Consider the following 26,793-nt stretch of genomic DNA (forward strand, 5'->3'; position numbering starts at 1 on the left):
CCATGCCCTATTGTTCATGGTGATGCAAAGCTGCAACTTGGAAGAGCCTTTCAAACAATGGGACCCCTTTCCCGGCCCTGTTGTGGGGAACCCACCTCCTGCCTCATGCTGTTGCTGAGACCCCAGACCCCAGAAGAGCGACAGTGAACCCTCCCCGCACTCTAGGGACGAGCCCTGTGTGTCGGGGCTGTGCACCGTTGACATCCTGGTGGCAAGAAAGAAGGCTCCCAGAGCAGCTGTGCAGCACACACACATGTGCAAACGTGCATGTACATGTGTACACACGCACACATGGATACACACGAACATGTGTGCACACACGCGCACACACACATATGAGCACACACGTGTGCAGACATGTGCACACACGCAGAGAGCATGCTTACATGATACACACATTCACAGAGATACATGAACACATGCATGCACACACATACACATGCACAAAGCACCACACAGATGCATGCAGTGTGCATACATGGATACACATGTGCACACGCGGGTATACACGTGCACACACGTATACATACATGTATACACACGTCCCACATACAGATGCGTGCACTAAACACACACGGACATGGCGCACACAGAGACACACGTGTGCACGCACGACGCAGCCGTATTTCCTAAGGCAGTGAAAATCCACACACGAGCTTTTGACAACTCGGAGGAGCAGCGCTGTGGGAACAGCCGCGTCCGGAGCAGCAGAGGCCGCGTCCTGCCTTCGCCCCGAGGGTGCAGAGCTGTGCCCTCGGCCCCCGTGTGGTCACACCCCCGTTCACCCTGCTCTGTAGGGCACAAGTCTGAAGACACTCACCCGGGGGGTCCCCAACCTCAGAACCGGAGCCTGACGGCACCGGTGGGTCTGGGAGCTCCGCACCCGGGCAAAGGCCCGACACGGGAGGACGCGGCTCAGAGAGAAGCACCGGAGCAGACGGAGCTGGTGTTTCCGTGCGAGCTGAAGCGTCGGCACGGACACGTCTCTAAAAGCGCGAGGGAAATACCACTGGCCGCGCGAGGCTCTCACGCTCAAGCTGACTCTGAGGCGGTCGGCGCGGGGGCTCAGCACGCGACGCCGCCCGTCCCACCGTGTGCCGGCTGCTGCCGACCGCGGGGACGTGCCGTCCGCCGTGCACAGCGCCGCCGCCCGCTGGCCGAGCAGGAGCCCGGGGGCTGCGCGGGAAGGAGGCGAGCGGCCGGGCTGAGAAATCCGCAGTCCCTCCCACACGGCGCGTCGTCGGCAAAGCCAGGCAGCTTCGGACCCACCTGCGGGACGGCCCGGACGGGGAGCACGGCCGCACCGGCAACGGCAGAACCTGGTGTGGGCCTGTCACACAGCTGCACACGCTCGCACACACGCTCGCACACGCCGGCGCACACTCAATCCGCACACGCACTCACACATGCACATCTGCACACGCCCATGGCAGCACACACGTATCCACACCTGCGCGCACAGGCACATCCGCACACGCGCGGGCACCTGCACACACGCACACCTGCACACGTGCACACACACGTGCGGCCGGCCGGCTGTGCTCTCCCCGCTGAAACCCTGCTCACAGACCGTGAGGAAAGACCATTTCTACAGCATCGTGTCCGAAGCCAGAGCCACTAGGCCGAGCACCCAAGCTTGGAGCCGACCCCACCACCAGCTGGGCACACACGGTGGGAACGAGGCCCCGCGACTCGGGCAGATCAGAGCGAGAAGAGCGTCCTGTTACCATGAACATGTCTCCCTCGGAAGGATGACTCGGGTCCCAATACCTTGAATGGCTAGAGTCTCAGCCAGCAGGGAGGGAGCCCCGGGCAGACCCCAGCCCCCCACGCCCCGGGGCTGCTGCGTCCGTGGGCCCCATGGGCTGCACCGCCGGTACAAGGCTGGAACCAAGAGCCAGGAGTGTCTCTGTTCTGGGGAGAATCCCCCTGAAGCTGGGGCTCCTTGGTCACAGGTCACAGCACCGTGTGATGGACGAGGAGGCTCCCTGCTGCCCTCCTGCCCCCGTGACACCAGGAAGCCCACCTCCTCCTGTGTCTCCGGGTGAAGATGGGCAAGAATGCACGCGCTCCCCTCCACCCATCCGCTGGGCGCCAGGAGAAAAAACCAGAGCCTCTACTCACTCATTCCCGGTCACAATGTAGCCTTCTTCCTCCTGCGAAGGCCGGGCCGCCAGCCACAGGCCCTCACTGGGGTGTCCCCGGGCTCTGGCTTCAAGGCCGGCATCTTCCTGCGAGGGCCCCGGCACCCAGGCCTGGAGCTCGCCAAAGCCACGCCCCCGGGGCTGTGCGGGGCGCGGCCTGTCCAGCCGGTCCTTGGAGTAGGTCTGACTCCTGACGTCCTCCACCCCGGCAGTCTCCTCCTCCCACGTCAGGGGCACCTCGGGGGTCTCCGATTTCTTCATCTCCGTTTTGAAGGGCTCCATGAGAAGGGGGGCGGCAGGAAAGAGTCGGGGCCCAGGATGCTGGAGGTGGTCCCCAAGTTTGAGGCCCAGATGACTGACCTGGTGGAAGGAAGGCTCAGTGAGAGGACGCTCAGGAGAACCGGCAGGTAGGACCAGGCGGGGACGGAGTGGCGCCCTAGTGGCCACGTTCAGGATCCCGTCTAGATGGGACATGTTCAGACAGGGCAGGACAAGGGCCTCCCACGGCAGCCTCACGCAGCCACACGCCTGTCCGTTGGTCTCTCTCACATACAGACACCGTCCTAAAGAGCCCGGTTTTACAGCATCAGTGTGCGTGTGTGGGGTCTGTCTTTTTAAAAAGAGCCAACATCGGGGGCACCGGGGCGCTCCGTCTGCTGAGCCTAACTCTGGATTCAGCTCAGGTCATGGTCTCAGGGCGGTGAAAGACGAGCATCGTGTCGGGCTCTGGGCTCGGGGGAGTCAGCTGGAGTCGGGCTCTGGGCTCGGGGGAGTCCGCTGGAGTCGGGCTCTGGGCTCGGGGGAGTCAGCTGGAGTCGGGCTCTGGGCTCGGGGGAGTCAGCTGGAGTCGGGCTCTGGGTTCGGGGGAGTCAGCTGGAGCACGCTCTTGGGCCCTCTGCCGCTCGTGCGCGCCCTCAGATAAATAAATAACATCTTTAAAACGAACAAAACAAAAACAAAAGCCCAAACCGAGCGCACGTGGGGTTCTGAGCCCCCCTGCTCTGGAGCAGTCGGCGCCTGGCGATGGCCGTGCTGCTGCGTTGACTGATCCCTGTCCCGGACCCTGACCCATGTGGACTCCCGGGTCCTCGCGATGCCGGTGCAGGGGTGTCGCGTGCCCCACTTTCACAGGGAAGAGGAGACGTCAGGCGCAAGCCTCATCGGGACATGCCCCGCAGCCTCAAAGCTCCTGGGGGACCCTGGGTCCTCAGAGCCGAGGCGTGCCCATCCTGACCCCATTTCCTGGACAAGAGCCACTTAAGGGACGTCCCGACAGACAGATGTCATCTGCCACGCTCAGCCCTGAGTATGCGCCAGGCTCGGTGCACGCTGTCCCTCATCGCCACCTCAACCCAGGAGCGTGGCCCTAGTTTCATCTCCGGTCGGGGGACTCTGGGGCTTACAGAGGTTAATCACGTGCCCGATGCCCGCAGGCGGGGATTGGCTGGTCCAGAATTTGAGTGTCACTCCCACTGGCGTCGGAGATGCCGCCACTGGGCCACACAGCCTTCTGGGACCCCAGTCCGGCTTCCCACAGAAGCCGGTGGTCCCTCCTGGTGCTTCTGCGGGCGCCCAAGAAGGGAGGGCGCACCCCAGGGCACCTCCTGGCGGGCAAGGGATTTCCTGCTTCCTGTGAAATCACCGGGAAAGCTCCAGCGTTGTACCAGACAGAAGGACGAAAAGTGGATTTCCTTCACACGTATCAAACTCAAGCTTTTTAGGAAACTAAGGAAGAGCTACAAAGGACAATACTTATTCCATTGTTGACTAGAAATTGCATACAAGTTTTCCTTTGTGTTTTTTTTTTTTTAAGATTTTATGTATTTATTTGACAGAGAGAAATCACAAGTAGATGGAGAGGCAGGCAGAGAGAGAGAGGGAAGCAGGCTCCCTGTGAGCAGAAAGCCCAATGTGGGGACTCGATCCCAGGACCCTGAGATCATGACCTGAGCCGAAGGCAGCGGCTTAACCCACTGAGCCACCCAGGCGCCCCTGTGTTTTGAAATAGTTACAGAAAATGGTATTTTGTTAAAAAACATCTGCTCAAGTTTGGATCCTGAATGGTGACAGTACACGGCATTTCAGTGACCATGAAGGGCTGGAGCCCTGTCCCCCAGCTTTCGAAAGAAAGAGGATGGTGTTCTCAGCTGGCCTACGCTCCGTGAGAGGAGGAAACAGAAGATGCTCCCAGTCAGAGCTCAGAGAACACAGCACTCAGATGCCTGTTGGGAAAAACTGCTTGAGGGGCGCCGGGGGGGGCTCAGGCCTTGGGCGTCTGCCTTCCGCTCAGATCACGATCCTGTGGTCCTAAGATCAAGTCCTGTGCTTCCCCCTCTCCATCTGTGCACACGCTCTCTCTCTCAAATAAATCTTAAAAAAGAAAAATAAAAAACTGCTTGAAGATGTACCCCCAGGAACAGAGAAATGAATCAAAATTCGACTTGTTCAGGAAGGAAAGGTAGGAGCCTGCGAACACTGGGGTCTTGACAGGACCCTCGGGGGCTGAGGTGTGCACGGTCCGGACCCCGCAGCCTGGCTCTGGCTGCGCTCGTCCCCGCTGTCCACGTCCTTCCACTGACAAGATGCATTCTTAGAGCCACGACTCCCCCCACCCCGCCAACCGCGTTTCTGATGGACATTTAAGAGAATTGCAGATGTTTCTTTTGCTACTTGCTAACAGGCATTGAACCAAAAGCCACGAAAATAAAATGGAAACAGAAGTACTAACCAAAATGATTTTTTCCACTCTACAGAAAAGGGTTGCGTAGAACCACCTAAAGCCATTGTCATGGTTTCCACACTGATTTTCTGCATCCATAAGACTCGCACGAATGAGCGAAGGTTCTTCAGCCGGAAAGGCCGGCAAACCACCGTGAGGGCCATCACCCATGACTGAGCCCTTCTCTGACGGCCCTTCCCACCCGCGCGGTCGAGAGACCCTCCAGCCACGACCCGCACGTTCTCCGAACCACCCGGCCCACGGTTCACAATGGAACACGGGCGTTGGGGCCAGCACAACTGAGGGACAGAATTTTTAATCTACTTCGTCTTAACGAGCTTCAATGGAAAGGACACCTGGGGCCAGCGGCTCCCGGATCAGATAGGGCAGGGCTGACGGACCAGGGCCTGTGGAGGTCCGAGCTGAATGAAGCCCGGGAATCACACATGGGATGACCTCAAGGATCCAGTCCCTAGCCCCAGGTAGGAAAATTCTAAGGAATGTTCATTCTTTAGTTTGTATTAACCGTATTTTCCATATTTCTACGATGGGAAAATGTTACTGTATGATCTGAAAGTAGACATTAGTATGTATCAAAATATACACAATTTTTATGCCCTCTTTATACTTTCTCCGAATTTTGGGATTAGCAGAGTTTTAACAAACAGAACAACAAACCTTTGTGTTTTGTCTACGTTCTCAAACCATGACCAGAAAGACGCCCAGCACAGCTCTAGAGCTAAGGTGAACCGAACAGGTAGAGGCGCCTCACCGTACCTCCTTGTCAAGTCCACCTCCGCCGTCCGGCCCGCGGTCATCTGTGGAAGACACAAGCATCATCAGAACCCTCGTCCGGACCCCGTCAGACTCAGAGCGTCCTTCACAGGGGGTCAGGCAGGATGACATCAGCCTAGTTTCACCTAGAAGGTAACCCTTTCCTGTTCGGAGGATGGTATCGGTGTTCCGTAAGCTCCGTAGAACGTGGAAGGGGAGGGCTCACCAGCTAAGAGATGGGTGTGAATTCGGTCATGAACTGCGTCCCCAGCCCCAGGGATCTGTGTGTCATCCTCAGAGTCCAGCACAGCAAGAAAATCCCACAGTGCCAGAAGCAGTTACCAGCGACAGAAAAGCAAAGGAAGGCGTCTACGCCAACCACCTCAAGGTAAGCTGTCCCCAGAGTTCATGACTTTCCTAAATATCCTACCAGCAATGCCGGAAGCCCCAAACTCGTGAACTCACGAAGCCTGGTGCCCAGGCCTCTTCCAGACCCCCGCCCCCCGCCGAGAGGCACCCACTGCTTATTCAGGACCGCCTAGCACAGAACCCTGCCCCGTGGAGCGCCGGTTCCCTTGGCTCTGGGCGCCCTGCTGCCAGCTTCCGAGCCAGCCTGGGTCCCAGCCCACAGAGGACGAGACACCATCTCCTTATGCACATGTGTTTTGTGTGTCTGCTGTGTGCAAGGCCTGGAATCAGATGCTTCCGTGTGGTTCCAGTGACCCTGAGAAGCACACGCGGGTACGTCCAGTCACCAGGGGAGCTGCTGTGTGTGTGTGTGTGTCTGTGTGTGTGTGTCCGTGTGTGTGTGTCTGTGTCTGTCTGTGTGTCTCTGTGTGTGTGTATATGTGTGTGTCCGTGTGTCCATGTGTGTTCGTTTGTGTGTCTGTGTGTGTCCGTGTGTCTGTGTCTGTGTGTGTCCATGTGTCTGTATGTGTGTGTCTGTGTCCATGTCTGTGTCCATATGTGTGTCTGTGTGTATATGTGTGTGTGTCCGTATATGTGTCCGTATGTGTGTCCGTGTGTGTCTGTATGTGTGTGTCTGTGTGTGTCCGTGTGTCTGTCTGTGTGTCTATCTGTGTCCATGTGTGTGTGCTGTATGTGTGTGTGTGTCTGTATGTGTGTGCGTATGTGTGTGTCTGTGTGTCTGTGTGTGTGTCTGTGTGTGTCCATGTGTGTCCGTGTCTGTCTGTGTGTGTGTCTCTATGTGTCTGTTTCTGTGTGTCTGTGTGTCCGTGTGTGTCTGTCTGTGTGTGTGTGTCCGTGTGTATATGTGTGTGTGTGTCTGTATGTGTGTCTCTGTGTCTGTCCGTGTGTGTGTCTGTGTGTGTGTCTGTGTGTCTGTGTGTGTGTCTGTGTCCGTGTGTGTGTGTCTGTCTGTGTGTCTGTCTGTGTCTGTGTGTCTGTTTCCGTGTGTGTGTCCGTGTGTATGTGTGTCTGTCTGTATGTGTCCGTGTGTGTGTCTCTGTGTGTGTGTCTGTGTCCGTGTGTATGTGTGTGTGTCTGTGTCTGTGTCCTTGTGTGTCCGTGTGTGTGTGCCTGTGTCCGTGTGTGTCTGTGTGTGTGTGTGCCTGTGTCCGTGCACATGTCCGTGTGTGTCTGTGTCTGTGTCCTTGTGTGTCTGTGTGTATGTGTGTGTGTGTATGTGTGTCTGTGTCCTTGTGTGTCCGTGTGTGTGTGTGTCTGTGTCCGTGTGTATGTGTGTGTGTGTCTGTGTCCTTGTGTGTCCGTGTGTGTGTCTGTGTGTGTGTGCCTGTGTCCGTGTGTATGTGTGTGTCTGTGTCCGTGTGTATGTGTGTGTCTGTGTCCTTGTGTGTCCGTGCGCGTGTCCGTGTGTGTCTGTGTCCTTGTGTGTCCGTGTGTGTGTCTGTGTGTGTGTGTGTCTGTGTCCGTGTGTATGTGTGTGTGTCTGTGTGTGTGTGCCTGTGTCCTTGTGTGTCCGTGTGTGTGTGTGCCTGTGTCCTTGTGTGTCCGTGTGTGTATCTGTGTGTGCGCACACACACACTGGAGAGTCGGGGGTGGCTCTCGGCTCTCCCTGGAGCAGCCTGGGAGGGCGGATGCGAGCCTCAAGCAGGATGAAGCCTTTTCACTGTGTTATTCAAATATCTGACTCTATTCACGGGCAGAATCCAAACAAAAACACTTTCTATCACTCCTGTGTTTTTCTAACTCCGAGCCTCAGCACTGAGAGCAATTCGCCTTTCCACATAATTGCTCGGCTAGGCTGAGCCTGCTAAGAAAGCTTTCAGAGGCAAAGTTCAAACAGATAAAATCCGTTCCTCCAAGTCGGCGTCTCCCCGGCAGAAGGCAGGCTGACCAGCCTGGCGAGCCGGGCCTCTGCAGCCTGGTCGCGCCGCGAACCCGCAGGTGTCTGTGGCCCCGGGGCCGGGAGGCTCACCTGCCCCGCTGTCCCCAGCCTGCTTGCGGACGCCGGCCTCTCTCGGCTTTGCCGTGGCTTCTTTCTCGGCTGCTCGCAGCTCCCCGTCTGCACCTGCTCCCTGCGCGGCGGCAGCAACCATGTGGGCCATCTCGCCGAGCTCCAGGGGGCTCAGGCCCTCCGCCGGCGCTGGCTGCCTTCCCAGGTCCTTCAAGAGGCTCCGGATGAGGGTTTCTGGGGGACACACACAAAGGCAAGCACAGATGACGCCAAGGAGAGGCAGTCACCACCAGAACGAGGTGGCAAGGAGGTAAACAATGACCCCAACAGGGGTAGCACGGGCCCCCTGCAAGCTCAGCAGAGACCTGGGATTGAACAGGAGCAGCGGAAGTTCGGTACGTGGGGAGCACAGCACTCAAGATTTACAAAGTCACAGGTCGAGCCGCAGATTGGGCAACGGAGAGCAACAGGTTATTGAATTTCCAGATACGTAACAGAAACTATTATCATCTCAATGACAGGTAAAAGGGGGCGCCTGGTGTCCCGATTGGTGAGGCGTCTGCCTTCGGCTCAGGTCATGATCTCAGGGTCCTGGGACCGAGCCCCACGTCAGGCTCCCTGCTCGGCACGGTCTGCTCCCTCTGCCTCTGCCGCTCCTCTGCTCGTACCTTCTTGCTCTCTCTGTCTCTCAAATAAACAAATGAAATTTTTATTTTAAAGTTAAAAAAAGAATTGAGAAAGACTGAGTGGAAACGGGGCAACCTGCAGCACCACCTCAGGCACAAGAGACTCCAAGTGGAAGCGAGGAGAGGGACGGAGAGGGACCAAAACACTAACGGGGAAAAACCTCCAGCAATTCCCCCAGATTGCATTAACTTTGAAAGCCAAGACACCAAACAGACCCCAAGAAGAGTGGACACAGAGCCACACAGTGGCACCTCTTGAGAAGAGAAGGTGAGGCCACTCGCCACAGCCACGGGCGAGGACACGCGCGAGGCGAGACGTGGCGGGCAGCCGTGGCGGACCTCAGGGGGAAGAGGGCCGAGTGACACCGCGTGCCTGGTGACAATGAGGTCTTTGGCTCAGCTGGTAACTGCAGACTTGATAACACATCCAATGACGTATCTGAAGAGTTAAAAGAAAAACCTTTCATTCAGACGTCTATGTCCAGTGGAGAGAGCCTCCAGGCCGGACGGTGAGGGAGAGACGTGTCGGGTCACCCGAGGAGCAAGCCCACCGGCCGCCAACAGACTGCAGACAGGTACCCCCGAGTGACGGTGGCGGGAAACGCAGGCCTGTGGGAGCGCCGAAAAGCTCCCGAGGGGCAACCCCGCGGGTGTCCCGGGACGAAGGTCCTTGTCCTCCTCTCAACTCACTACGGGGCCATGACCACTGACGGGGGAAGTAAGCGCGTTAACGGACGTCGGGGTCAACCGCGCGGCACCCCACGGTTACCGGAACGGGTTGACGTGCGTTGTCCTGGAGCGGTGCTGACCACTGTGAGCAGGCTTGCTGCCGCGTCGCTGCCCGGGGGGAGGGGCGCTGCCGGCGTGGTCGCCACGGGTGCCACACGTCCGCTCTCGCTCGTCGGGGCGCTCGGCACCCAGTGCCTGATGGCAAGGTCTCCCTCGGCAGCAGCACCGTCCGATGGAGTCCTGCCTCGGACCCGGGGGCCCTGACTGCTGCTTCCCGAGTATCCAGTGGTGATGCGTCCGGTTCCCAAGTGCAGGTTTCGGCATGATGGTCACTGTCGTGGCTTTGCTCCCCGAGGTCGCAGGCACAGGGAGAGTTCACTCTCTCCATGGCCTCAGGGAGGCCGTGCTCTGAACTGAGTGGGCTGTGGGCTCTTTTCTGCTTCTTGTAAATTAAGAAATTGAGGCTTTTCAGGTTTTTTAATGCGTCCACCTTTGGGAGCTCTTGCCCGCCAACAGACACGAGAAGTTCTCAGCACCCACGGCTCAGCGGGCCCAGCCAGCAGGTGCTTCGCGCGGACGCCGTCCAGAGAGAGCGGGTCACGGCTGCTCCGTGCGCTGAGCGAGGAGCCAGCAGGAGAAGGCAGACCACCCCAGCCAGGCTGCCCCACCAAACCCGCCGCTCGCCTGAGGTGCTGACATCCAGGCCACCTAGCCATGGCTGTGAAGTCTGAGCTGCGTGCAGAAGCTCCCAGAATGCTGTGCCAGCCCCCGCCGCCCCCCGGGGTCCACCTCGGAGTCGTCTGATGGAGGAGACCGCCTCGCCCGGTCCTAGCGAGCTTGTCCATGACAAAGGCATGATAGGAGGGTCTCGAGTCCCAGACTCACCGACTTCTCCAGATGAGCAGGTCGAGCCTACCCTGGGAGAAAACGTAGAGTCGCGTTCACCTCCAACCAACCTCACTTTTCCAGGGTACTCCTGCCCCATGGCCCTAAGGAAGTGATTGTTTCCGAACGTCCCACGTTCCCCCAGTCTCCTTCTTGCCAGGCAAGCGTCACCACCATCATTTTGGTTTTGCTCTTCAAAGACATTTTCTGTCCATGTCCACTCCAGACTTCCCTGGGCGCCTCGGATCCCTTCTGGGTCGACGGGGCTGCGGTCTCCACGGTCATTGTTTCTGAGATGGGGCTGCAGGCGCGGTTGGCCCCGCAGTCAGAAGGGGCGCCTGAAATTGGGAGGCACTAAGCGTGTCGTGCACGCTGTCCACCCTGGCAGTCGGGGACCAACTGTAACTGCTCCCGCAGCAGGGGCGGGGCCCTGTGAGGCCCACATAGAAGCAGGGCGGCACGAACACAGGCCAGGACATCTCTGCACCTCCCCGGCCTCAGCCACAGGTTCCTCACACTCTGACGTCTGTGGCCTCCTTGACCCGACTAACAGAAACCGCTTGCGGTCAAAGGGAAGGCAGACAGAAGCCGTCCTGCTCCGCTGCGTCCCAGAGCCTCGCACCGTCGCAGATGGTCAGCGGCTGAATGCTTGATTCAGAAGTAACTTCCAGCACCGATTTCGCTTCCCCATAGACAAACATACCTAAGAATGTAGAAAGGCTCGCCTGATGCAGAAGGGACAGGAGGCCGGAGATCGGCGCGATCCCGCACCAACAGCATCAGACGCCGGCGGACGTGAGGCGCGCGCTGTTCCACGGGGAAGACCGAGCCGCGCCCGGGATGGAAGGTCCACGCGCGGCCCGGCCCTCGCGGCTGTCCCGAACAAACGTACCGTCGCCGCAGCTTTCCGAATGGGCAGCGGCTCTCCCCAGCCGCAACTGGTCAGCAGGCAGCACGTGAGCACGGCGTTCCGGGTTTGATTCCTGCCAGTGCCTCCCCTCCAGGCACCTCTTCTCTTCGGCCAGATCTCAGCAAGTCTCACGTCACCACCCCTTCCCACGGCCCGCCCGCCGGCCACAGAGCGCTCACTTGGCGCTGGAAACAGACCCCATGGGCACGGGGGCGTTGGGTTCAGAGCGGCCACTGTACCCAGAAGATGCGCAGGAAACGTCCAGAGGCCGAGCCTCCCGCCTGGAGATAAAGCAGGGCTCACCTGCCCTCGCAGCGCATACGCAGAGCCAGTGCTCCGAACTCTCTCAAAGGAGAAGGTCCACAGGGACCCAAACCCGCCCCAGCAACCTTCCCTCACCGCAGTGACCGTGAGGACCAATCCCAACAGAAACCGTGTCCGAAAAAGCTCACTCACTCACTGCACACAGACCTGACCCTCCAGGGGAGGGACAGAAGGACACGGGGAACACGTGGGAGGGTTCTGTGGGACTGAGGGGCACAGCGGCTGGCCCAGAAGGGAGGAGACAGCGAGCAGAAACTGCGCCGGCCGAGGCAGATGGAGGACGGGGCCCGGCCGTGTCTGCTCTCTGTGCGGACCCATTAGCCCAGGAGCTGCCTGGCGTCAGCCACGAGCCCCACGGCTGTAGGCAGTGGCTTCTCGTCCACTTTCTCAGGCCACATAATTCTAGAATCCAGAGAGGTTTCTCCTTTATTGGCTATAACTGTGGCTGAGACTTTGGTTTCCAAAGACACATTTAAAATTCTCATCAGTCACTATGTCAGTTGAGCTGTGAGGCCAAATTCCCATGAAGAAACATGGACTTCTCCCCAGGGGCGCGTGCGCTGCTGTCACGAAGGAGAAAGCGCACTACGGCGCCTCCAGATGTGCTTCAGGAAGCTGAGAGCCGACGGGGCTGCAGGCACACAGCCGGGCCACACGGGTATGGACGCGTCTCCCTGCTAGTACTCCCCGGATGTGGCCTCGGGCAAGCCCTTTAATCTCCCTGGTGCTCAGTCCCTCCTGTGTTATGGGGACAAGGGAGACAGGCGTGTGCATCACTTATCCAGTGGCGGGCGCACACGAAGGGCTGAACAACTGCACCTATTGTCGCAAGGGTGAGGAGATGGTCAGGAATCATTTACCCTCCACCGTGTTTTACCCCTACAATCCACCGTAGATACACGGGCTTACATTTCCATGGTGAGCTCTGGCTACGGTTCCGCATAATCTGTAAGTGAAGCGTAGAGAACACGCCGCCTGCCCATCAGCACGCTCGGTGGTTCAAGGTGACTCCTGCCTCCCAGTTTGCTCAACATTTGCTTTCTGAGATGGTTCCTTGCCAAAGTATTAAGGCTCATTTAAAAAAATGTTAACCTCAGTCACTAAAGGCTGACCTCAGACTCCACCCACCCACCTACCCATCCACTATCCACCCATCCATCCCGCATCCCCCCACCTAGCCGTCAATCATCCAAACATCCACCCGCCCACCCATCCATCCGTCCATCCATCCGTCCATCCATCCACACATCCGCCCACCCTCTATCCACCCATCCACCCACCCGCCCATCCACCCGTTCGCTTCACTAACTGGTCCAAGGATAGAGAATTGAGGGCATGGTGGCTGCAGAGCTACAACAGGATTGACACAAACACACCACAATGCTTTAGAAGCCAGAGACACTTGACTACTGGATAGTACACTAAGCAAACTCAACATCGGGGACAGACCAACCATAGAGACCCTGCAACAACATCAAATGACAGCCTGACTCAAGAAGCCACTTCATTTTCTTCCAGAAACAGGCAAGTATTTGAGCTGACATGCTTTTCAAACTGTCACTTATTACCCTATCTTAGGCAAATGTTCACCTGCAATTCAACCAACCTCCAAACTTTGAATCTACTTGTAAATAAATGATATTCATACCATTAAAAAAATCTACGTGTAAATTACTCCCTACATTTTACCCTCAGAAATCAACAATTACATTGACAAACTTAGATCTGACAAATGTCACTCATAAAACTTTTAAAATATAAAAACATAAAGCTTAACTTTTGCTAAAGATGTTTTAAAAATCCTCCTTGTTTATAATTTCTAATGAAGGCCACCCAATTAATTTACAGCCTTACTGGTTTTTTTAGAAAGATAAACCCAAATTATGTCTTTTAAAAAATCTTACCATGTAATTCTGGGTTCTGAATTACCCTGAGCAAAAATTTTTCATTAAAAATTTCAAGAATATATTTCAAATAGAAAAATCAATAAAATACATCTCATGTCTTTCATGTTTAGCAGTATAAACACACCCACGTCAGTGTCCTGCATCACTGCAATGATGGCACAGAACGTGGAAAAGGCACCTAGAAGTAGAAGTCCTGCTGCAGCTGGCCAAGGCCCGTCACAGCACGGTGCCTCACCCTAAATGCATGGTCCTTTTGGGGGGTCACAATGCCCCCAGACATTCTCCAAAACAGAGTGTATTGAGACATTTATTAGAAACGTTTAAGAAGTGTTGAATCAAAAATGTATTTCCAGTGAACGCAAACTTCACCAGAAAAATCTCTGGACAGAAACGCTGCATTCCTAAGCACCTGGGCTAACCAAGGATTTGCACCCAGGCCCGACTTGCAGAGCTGAGGCATCCATCCTAACAGGGCTTCACAAGCTGGAATCCCTGCCCCACCCCACTCAGTGGGCAGAGGATGTCACTTACTCCCCTGTGACATTTCATCCTAAATTAAGCCCTTGAGTCAAGGCTTACTGCCTACCCCGCCAGAAAGTTTCCTCTTGGAGCCCCAGGCTCCAGCCTCCCACTGTCTCCAGATATAGGAATGCAACCCGATAGGATTATTTTGCTGGAACAGCCATGCAAAGGGGCCACAAGAACTATCACGGTGGTTATTCAGGTCCTGGTTCGCAGCAAATTGGCCTTGGATGAAGCTATGGGGCAGGCTAGATTCTCATGTCCCTGCCTGTGCACGGCAACGTTTGTATCCCTCACTCCCCTGTACTGTCTTCTGTGTAGGAGTCCAGGGTTTAGTCCTGTCCCCATATGTCCAAATGCCCCCTCCCTTTGGCCCCCACATTACCCCTGCCCCCCAGGTTGCTCTTCAGGCAGCCTCTCTGTGCTGTTCATAGTATGGGAGACTCATTCCAGGTCTCATTAAGGTGATTGATAATTAGTGAGTGATTTATGCCTCCCAGAGGCCCTTGAATTTGAACAGAAGTGTTCAGGAGATCTCCTCTTTCCTCCCTCCCACCTCCCCTCCATTCTTTCCTTCCTTCCCTGCACATTTTCTATGCATAGTTACTTTCCAGGTGCAGCAATAATGCCGTTAACAAAGCCCTGGCTTTCACGAAGCATTCATCCATATCGGAAGAGAAAGAAAATAAGCAATTGAAAACACATAGAATGTCTGGTGCTGATAGGGGCTACAGATAAATAATCCAGGGTATGGAAGACGGGGGAGGTGGGAACCCACTAATTCCCACTTGAAGGGTTTACTATGATAACAAAATAGTGTGTAGATGTTCTACCATATTTCTAATAATCAATACAGTGAAAGCAAAATTGTGCCCCTCTTCCAATAATCTGTTCCAACATTTAAGAACTCAGATAAATTCTTATTGTTACCATATGTCTTTTTTCTTCAGTTTCCTTCAGTCTGTTCTCATTATCTGGAGAAGAATAGGAACAGATCACCACATGATAAAACTCAAGTTCTTTAAGAAAAAGATCAGAGCACAGGAGAGACTTTCCTTGGGTCTCTTAAAATGCCTCTAATAAGGAATACCTACCTTCAAAACAGAATAATAAAATATAATTCCTAGAATTATCTCCTTTCATCCAAAAAAGGAACTTTTCAGGTTTCATTAGTAAAAAAAATAACTAAAAAAAAAAATATTATTTCCACCACCACAACAACAAACCTTCAGCATGCAATGGCAGATTCAAAGTGACTGCCCCGCCGACAATGAGAACAATTAACACATGTCAGAAATCATCTTCCATGCCACCACCGTAAACCACACCGAGTTATCTCAAAGGCACCCACTGTCAATCATGTGAAGATGAACATGAATCAAGGGATCCTTTTTAAAAAGCCCAGCTAGCCCCAGTGGGTTGAAGAGGGACCACAGCTCAGAGCACAATCAAATACCACGTGCATCAAAGTGGAACATTCTTTTGTTCCATCAACAGCACCATATAATTCTGAGACCCGGGCAGCTTATAATGACATTTTAAGCAGCTTTCAGTGCTCTAAGTGGACTCTAGCAGAGCAATTACACAAATGTCAGGACGTCAAACATGTAAGGCCTGGAGTAGGAGATCGACTCACAAGCACGACTGCTGCAAATGACCGACCAGTATTCTGCGTCTTACTAGGGTCCCCCAGACAAAACGTTCTAAGCTTTAGAGGACAAGCAGTGTTGTACAGATGACCTCACTATGAAACTGCTTTAACAGGGAAGATGTGGCTCACGTGTAACAGCTCTCGTTCTTAAATGTCTTTATCACCATGAGTGTATGAAAGTACACAATTTAGTCATGTCGAAATACACATCATCACCATCATCACTATCATCATCGCCTCAACACCATCATCATGACCACAACCATCATCACCATCATCACCACCACACATCACTGTCACCAGCACCATCGTCACAATCACCATCACCACCATCACCACCACCACCATCCCCACCACCATCCCCACCACCACTATCATCACAATCACCATCACCATCATCACCATCATCACCATCACCATCACCATCATTACCATCACCATCACCATCATCACCACCACCACCATCATCATCACAATAATATCACCATCATCACCACAACCATCACCATCATCACCATCACCACCATCATCATAATCACCACCATCACTATCATCACAATCACCATAATCATTGTCATCACATCACCATCACCCAGTCTCTCTAGAACATGTAACACTGAGACAAAGAACAACAACAAAAAAAGTCAAGTTAGGCTTGGCATTAATTCTGTCACTTCAGTTGGTGGCAGGGTTGACAAACTGCTTTCTAAAGGATGTTTCATTGAAATTCCCATTAATATGAATCCTCACACTCATAATGTTAACTGACCAACTTGTGACAAGGGGAGGTGGTCTGGACATGTGCTGGAGGGCAAATGCCAGCCTAGAACATAAAACTTTCCAGAAATGGCCAAGAGTATTAACTGATTTTTTTTCTTTTTTTTTTTTTTTTTTTTTAAAGATTTTATTTATTTATTTGACAGAGAGAGATCACAAGTAGGCAGAGAAGCAGGCAGAGAGAGAGAGAGGAGGAAGCAGGCTCCCTGCTGAGCAGAGAGCCCGATGTGGGACTCGATCCCAGGATCCCGAGATCATGACCTGAGCTGAAGGCAGCGGCTTAACCCACTGAGCCACCCAGGTGCCCCTAACTGATTTTTTTTCTACATCAGCCAAATAGGCTAAACCAGTGGAGCATTTGGATCCCAGTCATAGAAATACTCTCTGAATGGCAAGAGCTTTTGAACTCCCTCTTAGTAGCCAAGTTCTATCTGGTGGAGGACCAGGTGTGCATGGTTAATACTTAGCTGCAGCTAAGAACTCAGCTTATGCTCTCGTGCAAACCAATCACTGCCCACAGAGGCCTGGGGACTCAAGATCCCAGCTCCATGGTGTGGGGGCCGCTGACATCCTCACATCTCACAGGGAAAGAAGCTTCTGATCCTTCAGCTCTTTCCCAAGACCCCATTCTATGCCTTTGGAAGACACAAATTACCAGATTCAGTCGTCTCCAATAGCCCAGAGTTTTTGGGTTGGAAATGTGGCAGGCAGGAAGATGACATGGTATGTGAGGGTGGCAGGCGGCAAAGAGAGTGCACTTGTTCTGTGTTCTTCCAGGAGGCCTTCCTGGTGGAAAGTGACAGTAATGATGGTCACAGTAAGTTATCTTTAGGTGCCCTACACACCCATCCATCTAAAAGAGAGAGATTTCAACTCATTACTACCCTATATAAAGAACTTTCTAGAAAACACATGAAGCTTCTTGTGGAATGGACTTCCCAGGGAAGCAATGAGGTCACAGGTACTTAAGGGAAGGCTGAAAGTTGATCTGCCCAAGATGCCGATAAACATACTTGTCATGTGGGGGCAGAGTGGAAGACTCTGCAGGTTCCTTTGAAATCTGAACAGTGACTTTTTGCTGGTGCAGAAGTCAAGGACAGCCATCTCTAAGGCAAGGAGGAAGGCATGGGACTGGGGCAATGCAGAGTCAGGATCCTGGTCACATATAGCTGCTCTCCCCGCACAGCTGAGCAACCCATTCAGGTGTGTCCACTTCAAGGATGCTGGACAGGTGGGGTGGGATCAGAAGGCAAGACAAGAGGAGCCATTTTCCTGCTGTGTTAAGTCACAGACTGATACCCAGAGATTCCCCTGCTCGGCTCCTGCCTCTCCTCCACCTTGGGAAAGAGTAGACTACTTGCTGACCCCACAGCATGTGATGAGCTACAATAAAAGGTTTTAGGCATTTTACACCAAATGTGAGACTAAATTTCACTGAAAGAAGAGGTACTTTGATAACATGGCTGCCTTCTTCCTTGTGTTCTAGAAGGTGCTCATAAAACCCAGGGAAGGGCATAAAGTCAGGATGAAGAATTTATCGACAGCTCCTCATGGGGCCGGCTCTGAGAGGGAGCCTCTTTACTCTAGTGACTACGTGGTCGATTTGGTCCTGTTTGTTTGTTTAACCAAAGGGTTTAGAGCAATACTGGCCTTCACTCAAATGTGAATGGATTATTTTCAAAAACAAAAAAAGCAGTAAGTGCTTCGTTTCAAGTGAAAATGACCCCCAAATGTGGGCATATATTCTCCAGGATGACAGAAGCACCTGAATCTGGTTTTTCAACATTAAAATCTATCACAGTGACGATGAAAAGTCCTGGTTTGGTGCCCTCCTGAGATTGGGGTTGCAGGGTATACTCTTGGCTCCATATGAATTTCCAGGCGGGGACTCCCACCACAATATAAATAGGAAAGTAAACAACACAGTTGGCAAAGGGAGGACTTCATAATCACAGGAAGTTCAAACAGGAAGAGGCCCCAAACACACTTATCACAACTCTTATCTTGACTGAGGGAAGAGAGTAGGAAAGGCTCTCGACAAGCTGGTGCTCAGCAGGTGTTCTATAAATGAGTGAATTCATGAGTAAACTTGCTAAGAGTCACATAGAAAATGGCTCAGCTAGTAAAGAAAGTGCTTCAGACTCCCACCCCAGGAAACATTCCGTATCAGTACAACAGAACCCATTTTAGTACAGGGTGGGGGGAGGGGTGTGTGGGGAACACTCATTACCTCGGCCACTCAACCTATAAAATAGCAAGATATCAGAATAGGAAAAACAACAGGTGTGTTGGGGAAGCTGGCATATGGAATATCTAGGCCAAAAGTTAGCAGAGCAATCATATGAATTAAGTTCTCCTACTTCCTAGTCCAGACTCCAGAAGGTGTGAAATCAAAATGATAAAAAAGGAGTTCCAACACACTGGTTAGAGGTTTTGTTTCCTGTCTGGTTTGGTCTTGAGTGTTGTCAGTGAGCAAGAATTAGACTGGAAGCTTCTACCGGTGGACACACTGCATGTTATTTGCCATTAGTTCTGGGTGACCGTTTAGAAAACTGTGCATGAGGGACCATCCCCTCAGGTGCTTCCATATAATTTACTTGTCATCACTGAGACTTGATTTTAAAGAACGACTTTAGCCAAAATATTTACAATATCTATATGAAGAAAAGTATAAAACTCTAACAAGAGAAATCAAAGAACTAAATAAATGGAAAGATAGTCCATGTTCATGGATAGGAAAACTCAGTATTGTTAAGACATCAGTCCTTCCCAACTTGAGATCTATAACTGAACACAATCCCAATCAAAATCCCAGCAAGTTATTCTGTGGATACTGACAAGCTGAATCTAAAGTTTATATGCAGAAAAAAAAGACCCAGAAGAGCCAACCCAGTATTGAAAGAGAAGAGAAAGTTTGGAGGACAGACACCACTCAATTTCAAGAGTTACTATAAAGCTACAGAAATCAAGACAGTATGGTACCGGTAAATGGACAGACATATAGATCTGGACCCACCATAAGAATAGTCGACTGACCTTTCGCAAAGGTGGAAAAGCAATAGAACAGAGCAAAGACAGTCTTTTCAGCAAAAGTTGCTGGAACAGGACATCCACATGCAAAAAAGTAAATCTACACACAGACCTTCATGCTTCACAAAAATTAACTCAAAATGTATCACAAGCCTGACTGTATAACACAAACATCAAACTCCTAATTGCAGCAACCACACTCTTCTGCATTTACCCAAAGGAGCTGAAGACGTATGTCCACACAAACCCCTGAATGTGGATGTTTATATTCTAGCAGCTTAATTCATAACTGCCAAAACTCAGAGGCAACCAAGATGTCCTTCAGCAGGTGAATGGATAGATTAAATTCTTGTACATCCAGGTGTGGAACATTATTCAGTGCAAAAAAGGAATGAGCTGTCAAGCCATGAAAAGACATGGAAGCACCTTAAATGCATACAGTTAAGTGAAAGAGACCAGTATGAAAATACACACTGTGCGAGTCCAACTCTAAGACATTCTGGAAAAGGCAAAACCATGGAGATCGGTGCTTGGAGGGCCGGGGGGGAGGGATGAACGGGGGAGCAGGAAGGACTGTCAGAGCAGTGAAGCTACTTCGTACAACCCTATCATGAAAGACACATGTCCGTGTACGTCTGTGTAAACCCACCGAACGTAAAACACCAAGAATGAACCACAACTAAACCCTGAATTGTGGCGATAATGATGTGCCATGGCCGGCTCTTCAGCTGGAATGAGCGTAACACGTCGGTGAGGATGCTGTTTATGGGGGAGGCGTTGCACGTGTGAGGGCAGAAAGTGTTTGGGAAATCTCTACACGTTCCTCTTAATTTTCCTATGAGTTTAAAACCATTCTAAAAATCAGTTTATTGAAAAAAGAAAAAAAAGGAAAAAGAGTGACTTTAGGTGTGGTTAAAGCTCAGTGACCACTGAGCCTGGGGAAAACTACGGTCAAGGTTCTAGGGTCTGGGAAGATTCACGCATGAGGATGTCCGTCACGGTCGTCTGGGAAGAGCAACACTGAGCGAGCCGCGGAGACTGAACCGGCGTGGCCGGCCCGCGACCCGCGCAGCTGGGACGGGGCAGACCGCCGCCCGCGGGCTGTTTCTAGCACAGCGGCTGTGCATATGTCTTCTCTCACTTACGGTGCTCTTTAAGCACATTTCCTTTATCCTGCTGCAAAATGGAAAAACTTTATTGTAAAAATAAGTCTGTGATGCACAGAACATACAGAGTATGTGAGCTGTTTATGCTGCAGTAAGGCTTCTGGGCGGCAGAAAGCTCCTAGCAGCAGTGAAGGTTTGGGGAGTCAAAAGTTATGTAAGGATTTTCAGCCCCTCGGAGGGCCGGCACCCAAGTGTCCACACTGATCTACTGCACAGGCAGAGAACGGACTCGAGTGTGTAACGGTCCGCACAGATACAGACTATCACACCCCCACAAAAATGTAACGGAAATGCACTGAATGACGCGGCAAAGGGCTAACAACATGCGCAACGAGACAAGCTCCAGGCTCATTAACTGGACGATGGTGCAGTGACGAGAAGGCCACTGGGTCTTCCAGCAAGGACGCAGGTGCAGAGGCACGGACACGGAGGGACCCCCAGACTCCCCCAAAGCTCAACGGGAAACCGCCAGCATCTTTGCACCCCGGGTCCATCTGTGAGGACAGGATGTCTGGGTGTGTGGATCGCTGGTTGTGGCCGGGATATCTGAAGGACACACGGGCGGCGAGGCCGCTCACGTCCACGCATGCAGCCGTCACCGATGGAGTAGTGCTGGCCTTTCCCCTGGCACTCGCTGACTATTCATCTTTCTGAAACATGCATTTCATAGTTGGGTAATGCAAAAGTTAGCTTAGACATTCAAATATATCACAGCGGCAGCATCCACACTAGCTGAAAGCTAGAAGCATCCAAACGTCTGTCCCCAGACGGAAAAACTGTGGTGTTCTCTGTGCGAAAGCGTTTCACTCAGCCCTGAAAACGGAGGCAAGGCTCATGCCCGCTCCAGCACAGAGGAACCCGGCGACATCATGCCGAGCGAGAAACGGCGGTCACAAAGAACACATGCTGTGTGGTTCCACTCCTGAGAGGTCCCTGGAGCCGTCCATCCCACAGAAACAGAAAGGAGAGGCTGCAGGCCGGGGCGGGGGAGGGACACAGGGACTCAGTGTGTCATGGGGACAGGGTCACAGGCCGGGGCGGGGGAGGGACACAGGGACTCAGTGTGTCATGGGGACAGGGTCACAGGCCGGGGCGGGGGAGGGACACAGGGACTCAGTGTGTCATGGGGACAGGGTCACAGTCTGGGGTGAGGAAAACGTCCTGGGGTCCGACGGTGGCGACAGTGGACAGCAATGTCAACTGAAGCCGCGGAGCCACGCTCTTCAAGTGCTGCAGGTGGTCAGCTTTGGGTCATGCATGTCTTACCACAACTTCTAAGAATGTAAACGTAAAGAGCGGACATGGAACTCTATTACGCAGGACGCCAGCGCTGCCAGGACTTGCCCGCGGTCGGGTCTCCGGCGCGAGGAGGCACGAGGCCCGGTGAGTGCACTGAAGGACACGCAGTGCTACAGCGTGAGGGGCCTGGTCGGACGAGGCCTCGGGGGCCGAGAGGACGCGCACGTGCGTCGCTCAGGACGGAAGCCCTGACGTGGGTCTTCTTTCTCCACACCTAACGTTCGAGCTTGGCACAGTGACCACTGCTTTTCCCATAACCAATAAAAAGCAAACGATCGTCCACGGACCGATTCCCACAGCACACGGACCAAGCCCGAAAGTACGGCGCGACCGTGGCCAGAGGAGGTCCCGCGCGGGCAGCCACTGTCCCTGGGCCGGAGGGCCGGACGGCAACGCTTGAACTTCCCGCCAACGGGCGGCCGAGCGCTGGCCTCCCTGCGAGCCGCCCTCACACGCGGCCTCAGGGCGCGCCGAAGGGAGTCGCTGTCGATCAGTGAGAAAGGAAGAAGAGGGGCTCTTTGCGACGACCCGTTTTCGCCAAATGCACGCCTGCCGGACCTGCCAGGTCGACGTCCTCACCAGTCTCGGCTGTGCGTGAAACCTGAACGCGGCGTCCACGTCGCACTTGCCCGTGCTGCACAAGCCCCCGCGCTGGGTCACACGGGAGGCCCAGGTGCTCTGCAGGACCCCAGGGTCCCCCTGCCCGGCAGCAGCGCGCCGGGCCCACGAGATCTCCGCGGTCCAGGCTGCACCACCCTGAAACCTCCGGGCGCCTCCCCTGGGCTTGCGTCCTGTGGCCTCCACGATGAGCCTGGCGTATGCGGACGACGGCCCAGCGACTCCGAGCTCACGGCACGCTGCACCTGCCTCACGGGCCGGCGGGGCGAGGCCAACGCCATGGGCCGCTCTCGGGCAGGGCTGGAAATGGCCCACCTGGTTTCAGCGTTTATCGAGCCCTAATTGAGCCCCAGTAGTGCTGAGTCGAAAAGTGATTTCAGGAAGCCCGGCCTGCAAATTTAGAGGAAAGTTGGTCTTCGCTCATTCTTTTTTTTTTTTTTTAAGATTTTATTTATTTATTTGACAGACGGAGATCACGAGTAGGCAGAGAGGCAGGCGGGGGGGGGGGTAGGGAACAGGCTCCCTGCTGAGCAGAAAGCCCGATGCGGGACTCGATCCCAGGACTCTGGGACCATGACCTGAGCCGAAGGCAGCGGTTTAACCCACTGAGCCCCCCAGGTGCCCCTCTCATTCTTTTTTATTAAAATGTAAGAAGAGAAATCTTTACCCCTCTACTCTGCCTGACACCCCTGCCCCCCAGTGACCTTGGCTGCTCTGTGCCCTTGAGACTGGGCACACAATTCTGCGCACAATGAAGAGAGAAAGCGACACTTTGCAGCTGAAAGACTGTCAAGTCTTCAGAGTCCAGGAGCCACCGGAGGAACAAAGTAAGTTCCCTCCCATCTACACGTCAGACATTTGCCTTCCAGGAGCCCCCACTCTGTCTTCAGCCCTGACGCCATGGTGACCCAAAAACTGTCTCAGTGACCCGACTGTGGGACTGACCCGACTCTGTCCTCGGTGACCGGACTGTGGGTGACCCGACTCTGTCACTGACCCGACTGTGGGACTGACCCGACTCTGTCCTCGGTGACCGGACTGTGGGTGACCCGACTCTGTCACTGACCGGACTGTGGGTGACCCGACTGTCTCGGTGACGGAACCCTCCTTTCTGAGCATGAGCCGCACAGTCCAGTCTTAATCCAGGTCCTATAGCTCCAGGTTTACAGCAAGTACGAAGCAAAGGAACAAATTACGTGTTATCTTCGGGACACAATCGGCAAAAACCGTGACAAGCGAATTCATTTTCTGAAACACTCTGAGAAAGGGAAGAAGAAGGGGACGCACTTGTGCGGGTTTACACGGAGCCGCCCCTTTAAGGGCTCCTCTTTGGGTCCGGCTTCAAAGACACGACATGGTAAGGAAAGTCTGTGACCAGCAGGAGAGTGCGCGCTGCTCAGACAGCGGTATCGAGACAGCCGCTAATTCTCCCACGGGAGCCCGTTGAGGGCCGGTCCTACAGCTCTGAGACTAGACGGACGGCGCCTGGAGGACGGGAAGAGCAGGTGCAGGAAGCAGCGGGAGGCCCGGAGCCGCCTTCCGCCGAAGCCCGTGACGCCGCGCACAAAGGTCCCCTACGGCACTTGGTCTGTTCTGCGGCTGACGTCTCACGTGCTTCTGTTTAAGCGTTACGTGCAGCTGGGAAGCCGGCATGTGTGAGAACCACCGACACGGCCGTTAGCACAGGAGAAAACGCCAGACGGAGTGCACGGCTGATAAGGGTCGTTGGGGACGGAAGAGCTTCTTCCAAGAGGACGTTCCCAGGGACCTGCACCTCGGGGTGTCGGGACGAAGGGCCGGTCCCCAGGGAGGGGGAGGCAGGAAGCCCTTCCGAGTGGGAGCGGACCCCCGAGTGCGTCAGGTTCTGCGTACAAAGCTGGCTCTCGGATGGCTGTAAAGTCCCTCCGGTACGGGCTTCCTATGTCCAGTGACTAGGGCAGAAGCCGTTGACAGATGTCGACAGGTGGGATTTTTTAAGTTGGGGGAGAACAGCGGCAGGGCAGCCGTGTTACAGAGCGGGGACACCAGCCATGGCGTGACCGGAGCACACGCTCGTGGGCGCTCAGGGCCACGTAGAAGGGCCGGCGGAGGGAGCAGAGGCCCTGCCCCGGGGCTGGATGGTGGGCGCGGCCGTCCGTGGTGCGTTTCCTGCCCAGGTGTGGGGGACACGGAGCCGTGGGAGACGGGGAGTGGAAGGACGATGTGAAAGTCCCACCGGCAGACAAAGGCCTCCGAGGGAGTCTGCAATTACGGGCCAGCAAGAGGGGTTTCGGAGAGCGCCGTGCGGTCTGAAGGGGAGAGACGGCCCCCAGAGGAGGGCGCGGCGCTCCTGCCACGGTAGCCGCCCGTGGGGAGGGTCGCCGCACAATGATGTATTTACAGGCAAACAATCCGTAGGCAAGTACACAGTCTGCTCTCTCCCAGCTCTGCCTCCGCGCCAGGACGGAGAAGAAAGCACCGGGCCTCCCGCTAATTATAACTTCTCTTCCTTCCATTTAGAAGGTGCCGTAATGGCTTTGTGGGCCGGGAGAGCGAGAACAGAGACCTACTTAGCTGAAAAGCAGCAGCACGGAGAAAAGAAGACTGTCAGAGCAAATCCAATTAAGGCGTCACTCACAGAAAGACGGTGATGTTAATGTGATTCTTGCTCCGTTTTTGTAGAAACCCGCTATCTGCTCAATTTTATTATTTGTATATCTTCAAAGAAGAAGTCACATTTTATCAGTCTCCCTTGATATTTGATGTCTTAGAAGACAGACGCCCCAGAGCCCCCTGCACCCAGCAGAGGAGGGGCCGTCCGTACCCCGTCTCCCTGGGGTGGCCTCAGCAGGGCCGCGACCCGCGGGAGACCCGGAGGAGCAGTGTGAGAGCCGGTCACTTTGAGGCACACAGGCACCTCACGGCACTGTGTGGCGTTAGTGTCACTGGGATTTGGGGAGGCCAACCACCGTAACTCTGCGAGGTGGCCCCGGGTTTGGAGTGCTGAGGGGTGACATACACTGAAAGCAAAAGACCTCATGTTCCATTTTCCAAATGTTCCGTGGCCAGCACGGTTTGGGGGCCAGATCTGCTAACGTCCCCAGCCTGGCTCAGCGCCTTCATCAGTGACATAACATGACAGACGCTGTGGACAGGGCCCACACACCCTCGGCTCTCACCACCCCCAGGAGGGTCCTTTGCTGCGAGGCCGGACGATGACCTGCTCCTCTCCCACAGAACTGGGGGGCCAGGAGGGTGCTGGAGGCCGTTCCTCACGCCTCACCGCGTGGCCTTGACCTGGGGCAGTGCTACCGGCCACCAATCACTCAGGACGGGCAGAGTGCAAGGGGTTGGCCTTTCTGGCAGGAGCCAGAAAGACAGAAGCAACAAGACCACGGGGGACTGTCGGGGGTGCTGACTTACCATCGCCCAAGGCTGGGGGGTCCTCGGGGTCTCCTGGAGGCAGAGACCATTTCTGGAGGGCTGCTGGGGCCGAGAGGACCTGCGCTGTTTTCCAGGGTCCGCGCAGCCGGTGTCGAGGGCCTGGGTCGTCCTCCCTGTGGGGTGCAGGGGGCTTCCGAGCCACAGCAGTGACCAGCGCGGCGACTGAGCTCTGCCTTTCGGCGCCGCCATCCACCTTGGGGCTGAGCTCGTCAGGCTGCAGCCGGCCGCGGGTCCCCAAAGGGCGGCTTCCGGGGTGCTCGGCCCAGGGCCCAGGAGCGTAGGTCAGAGCAGCCGTCTGCGCGGTGAAGGTCAGCACGCCGTCGGCGCGGGGGTCCTCACCCTGCAGGGCCGGGAGCAAACACAGCAGGTGAGCGTCCACATCAGCCCCTCAGAAGGGCACCCGCTCCCAGCGCTCAAGGACCGTGGTGCCCGCCATGTCCCACGGGCACGCCCGGACTTCCGGGCCCTGACAGACCACACTCGGTCGGCGGGCGCCCCGCGCTCGGGCCGCCGCTTTCCGGATGGGAGTCGCTCAGCCCGAACACCCGGCCCGCGGTTCCGCACGTCCAGAGCCGCGTGAACGTCCCCACTGTCCTTCCTTCCAGCGCACCGGGTCCCCCCAGCGCACCGGCCCCCCCCAACAAAGCTCGCGCTCAGCCCCTCCCCCAGCCCTCGCCGCCGCAGGTCCACCCCCCTCTGCGGAGTTGCCCGTCCGGGACGGGTCCCATCGGGGACTCGTTGAGCACAAGGCCTCGTGCCTCCTGCCCAGAGCGCCCTGTGCTCGAGGAACGTGGCCACGGACCCCCGGGGCTGCCTCCCTCCCGCCGCCAGACACCTCGCCCTGACGCGCGC

At 54.8% G+C, this 26,793-nt stretch overlaps 1 protein-coding gene across 1 annotated transcript in view; it reads right to left on the reverse strand.

The window, feature by feature from the left end:
• Positions 1–26,793, reverse strand: part of PTPRN2 (protein tyrosine phosphatase receptor type N2) — a 514,367-nt gene that overhangs the window by 397,737 nt on the left and 89,837 nt on the right. Inside the window, exons 14-17 of the mRNA XM_044247045.1 lie at positions 25,921–26,281; positions 8,036–8,248; positions 5,641–5,681; positions 2,125–2,504 (exon numbers count right to left, since the gene is read on the reverse strand). Of these exons, the coding sequence (XP_044102980.1) occupies positions 2,125–2,504; positions 5,641–5,681; positions 8,036–8,248; positions 25,921–26,281 (995 nt within the window). The remainder of the gene's footprint in view (positions 1–2,124; positions 2,505–5,640; positions 5,682–8,035; positions 8,249–25,920; positions 26,282–26,793) is intronic.

The sequence above is a fragment of the Neovison vison genome, chromosome 4, assembly GCF_020171115.1.
Source record: "Neovison vison isolate M4711 chromosome 4, ASM_NN_V1, whole genome shotgun sequence".
Taxonomy (NCBI): domain Eukaryota; kingdom Metazoa; phylum Chordata; class Mammalia; order Carnivora; family Mustelidae; genus Neogale; species Neogale vison.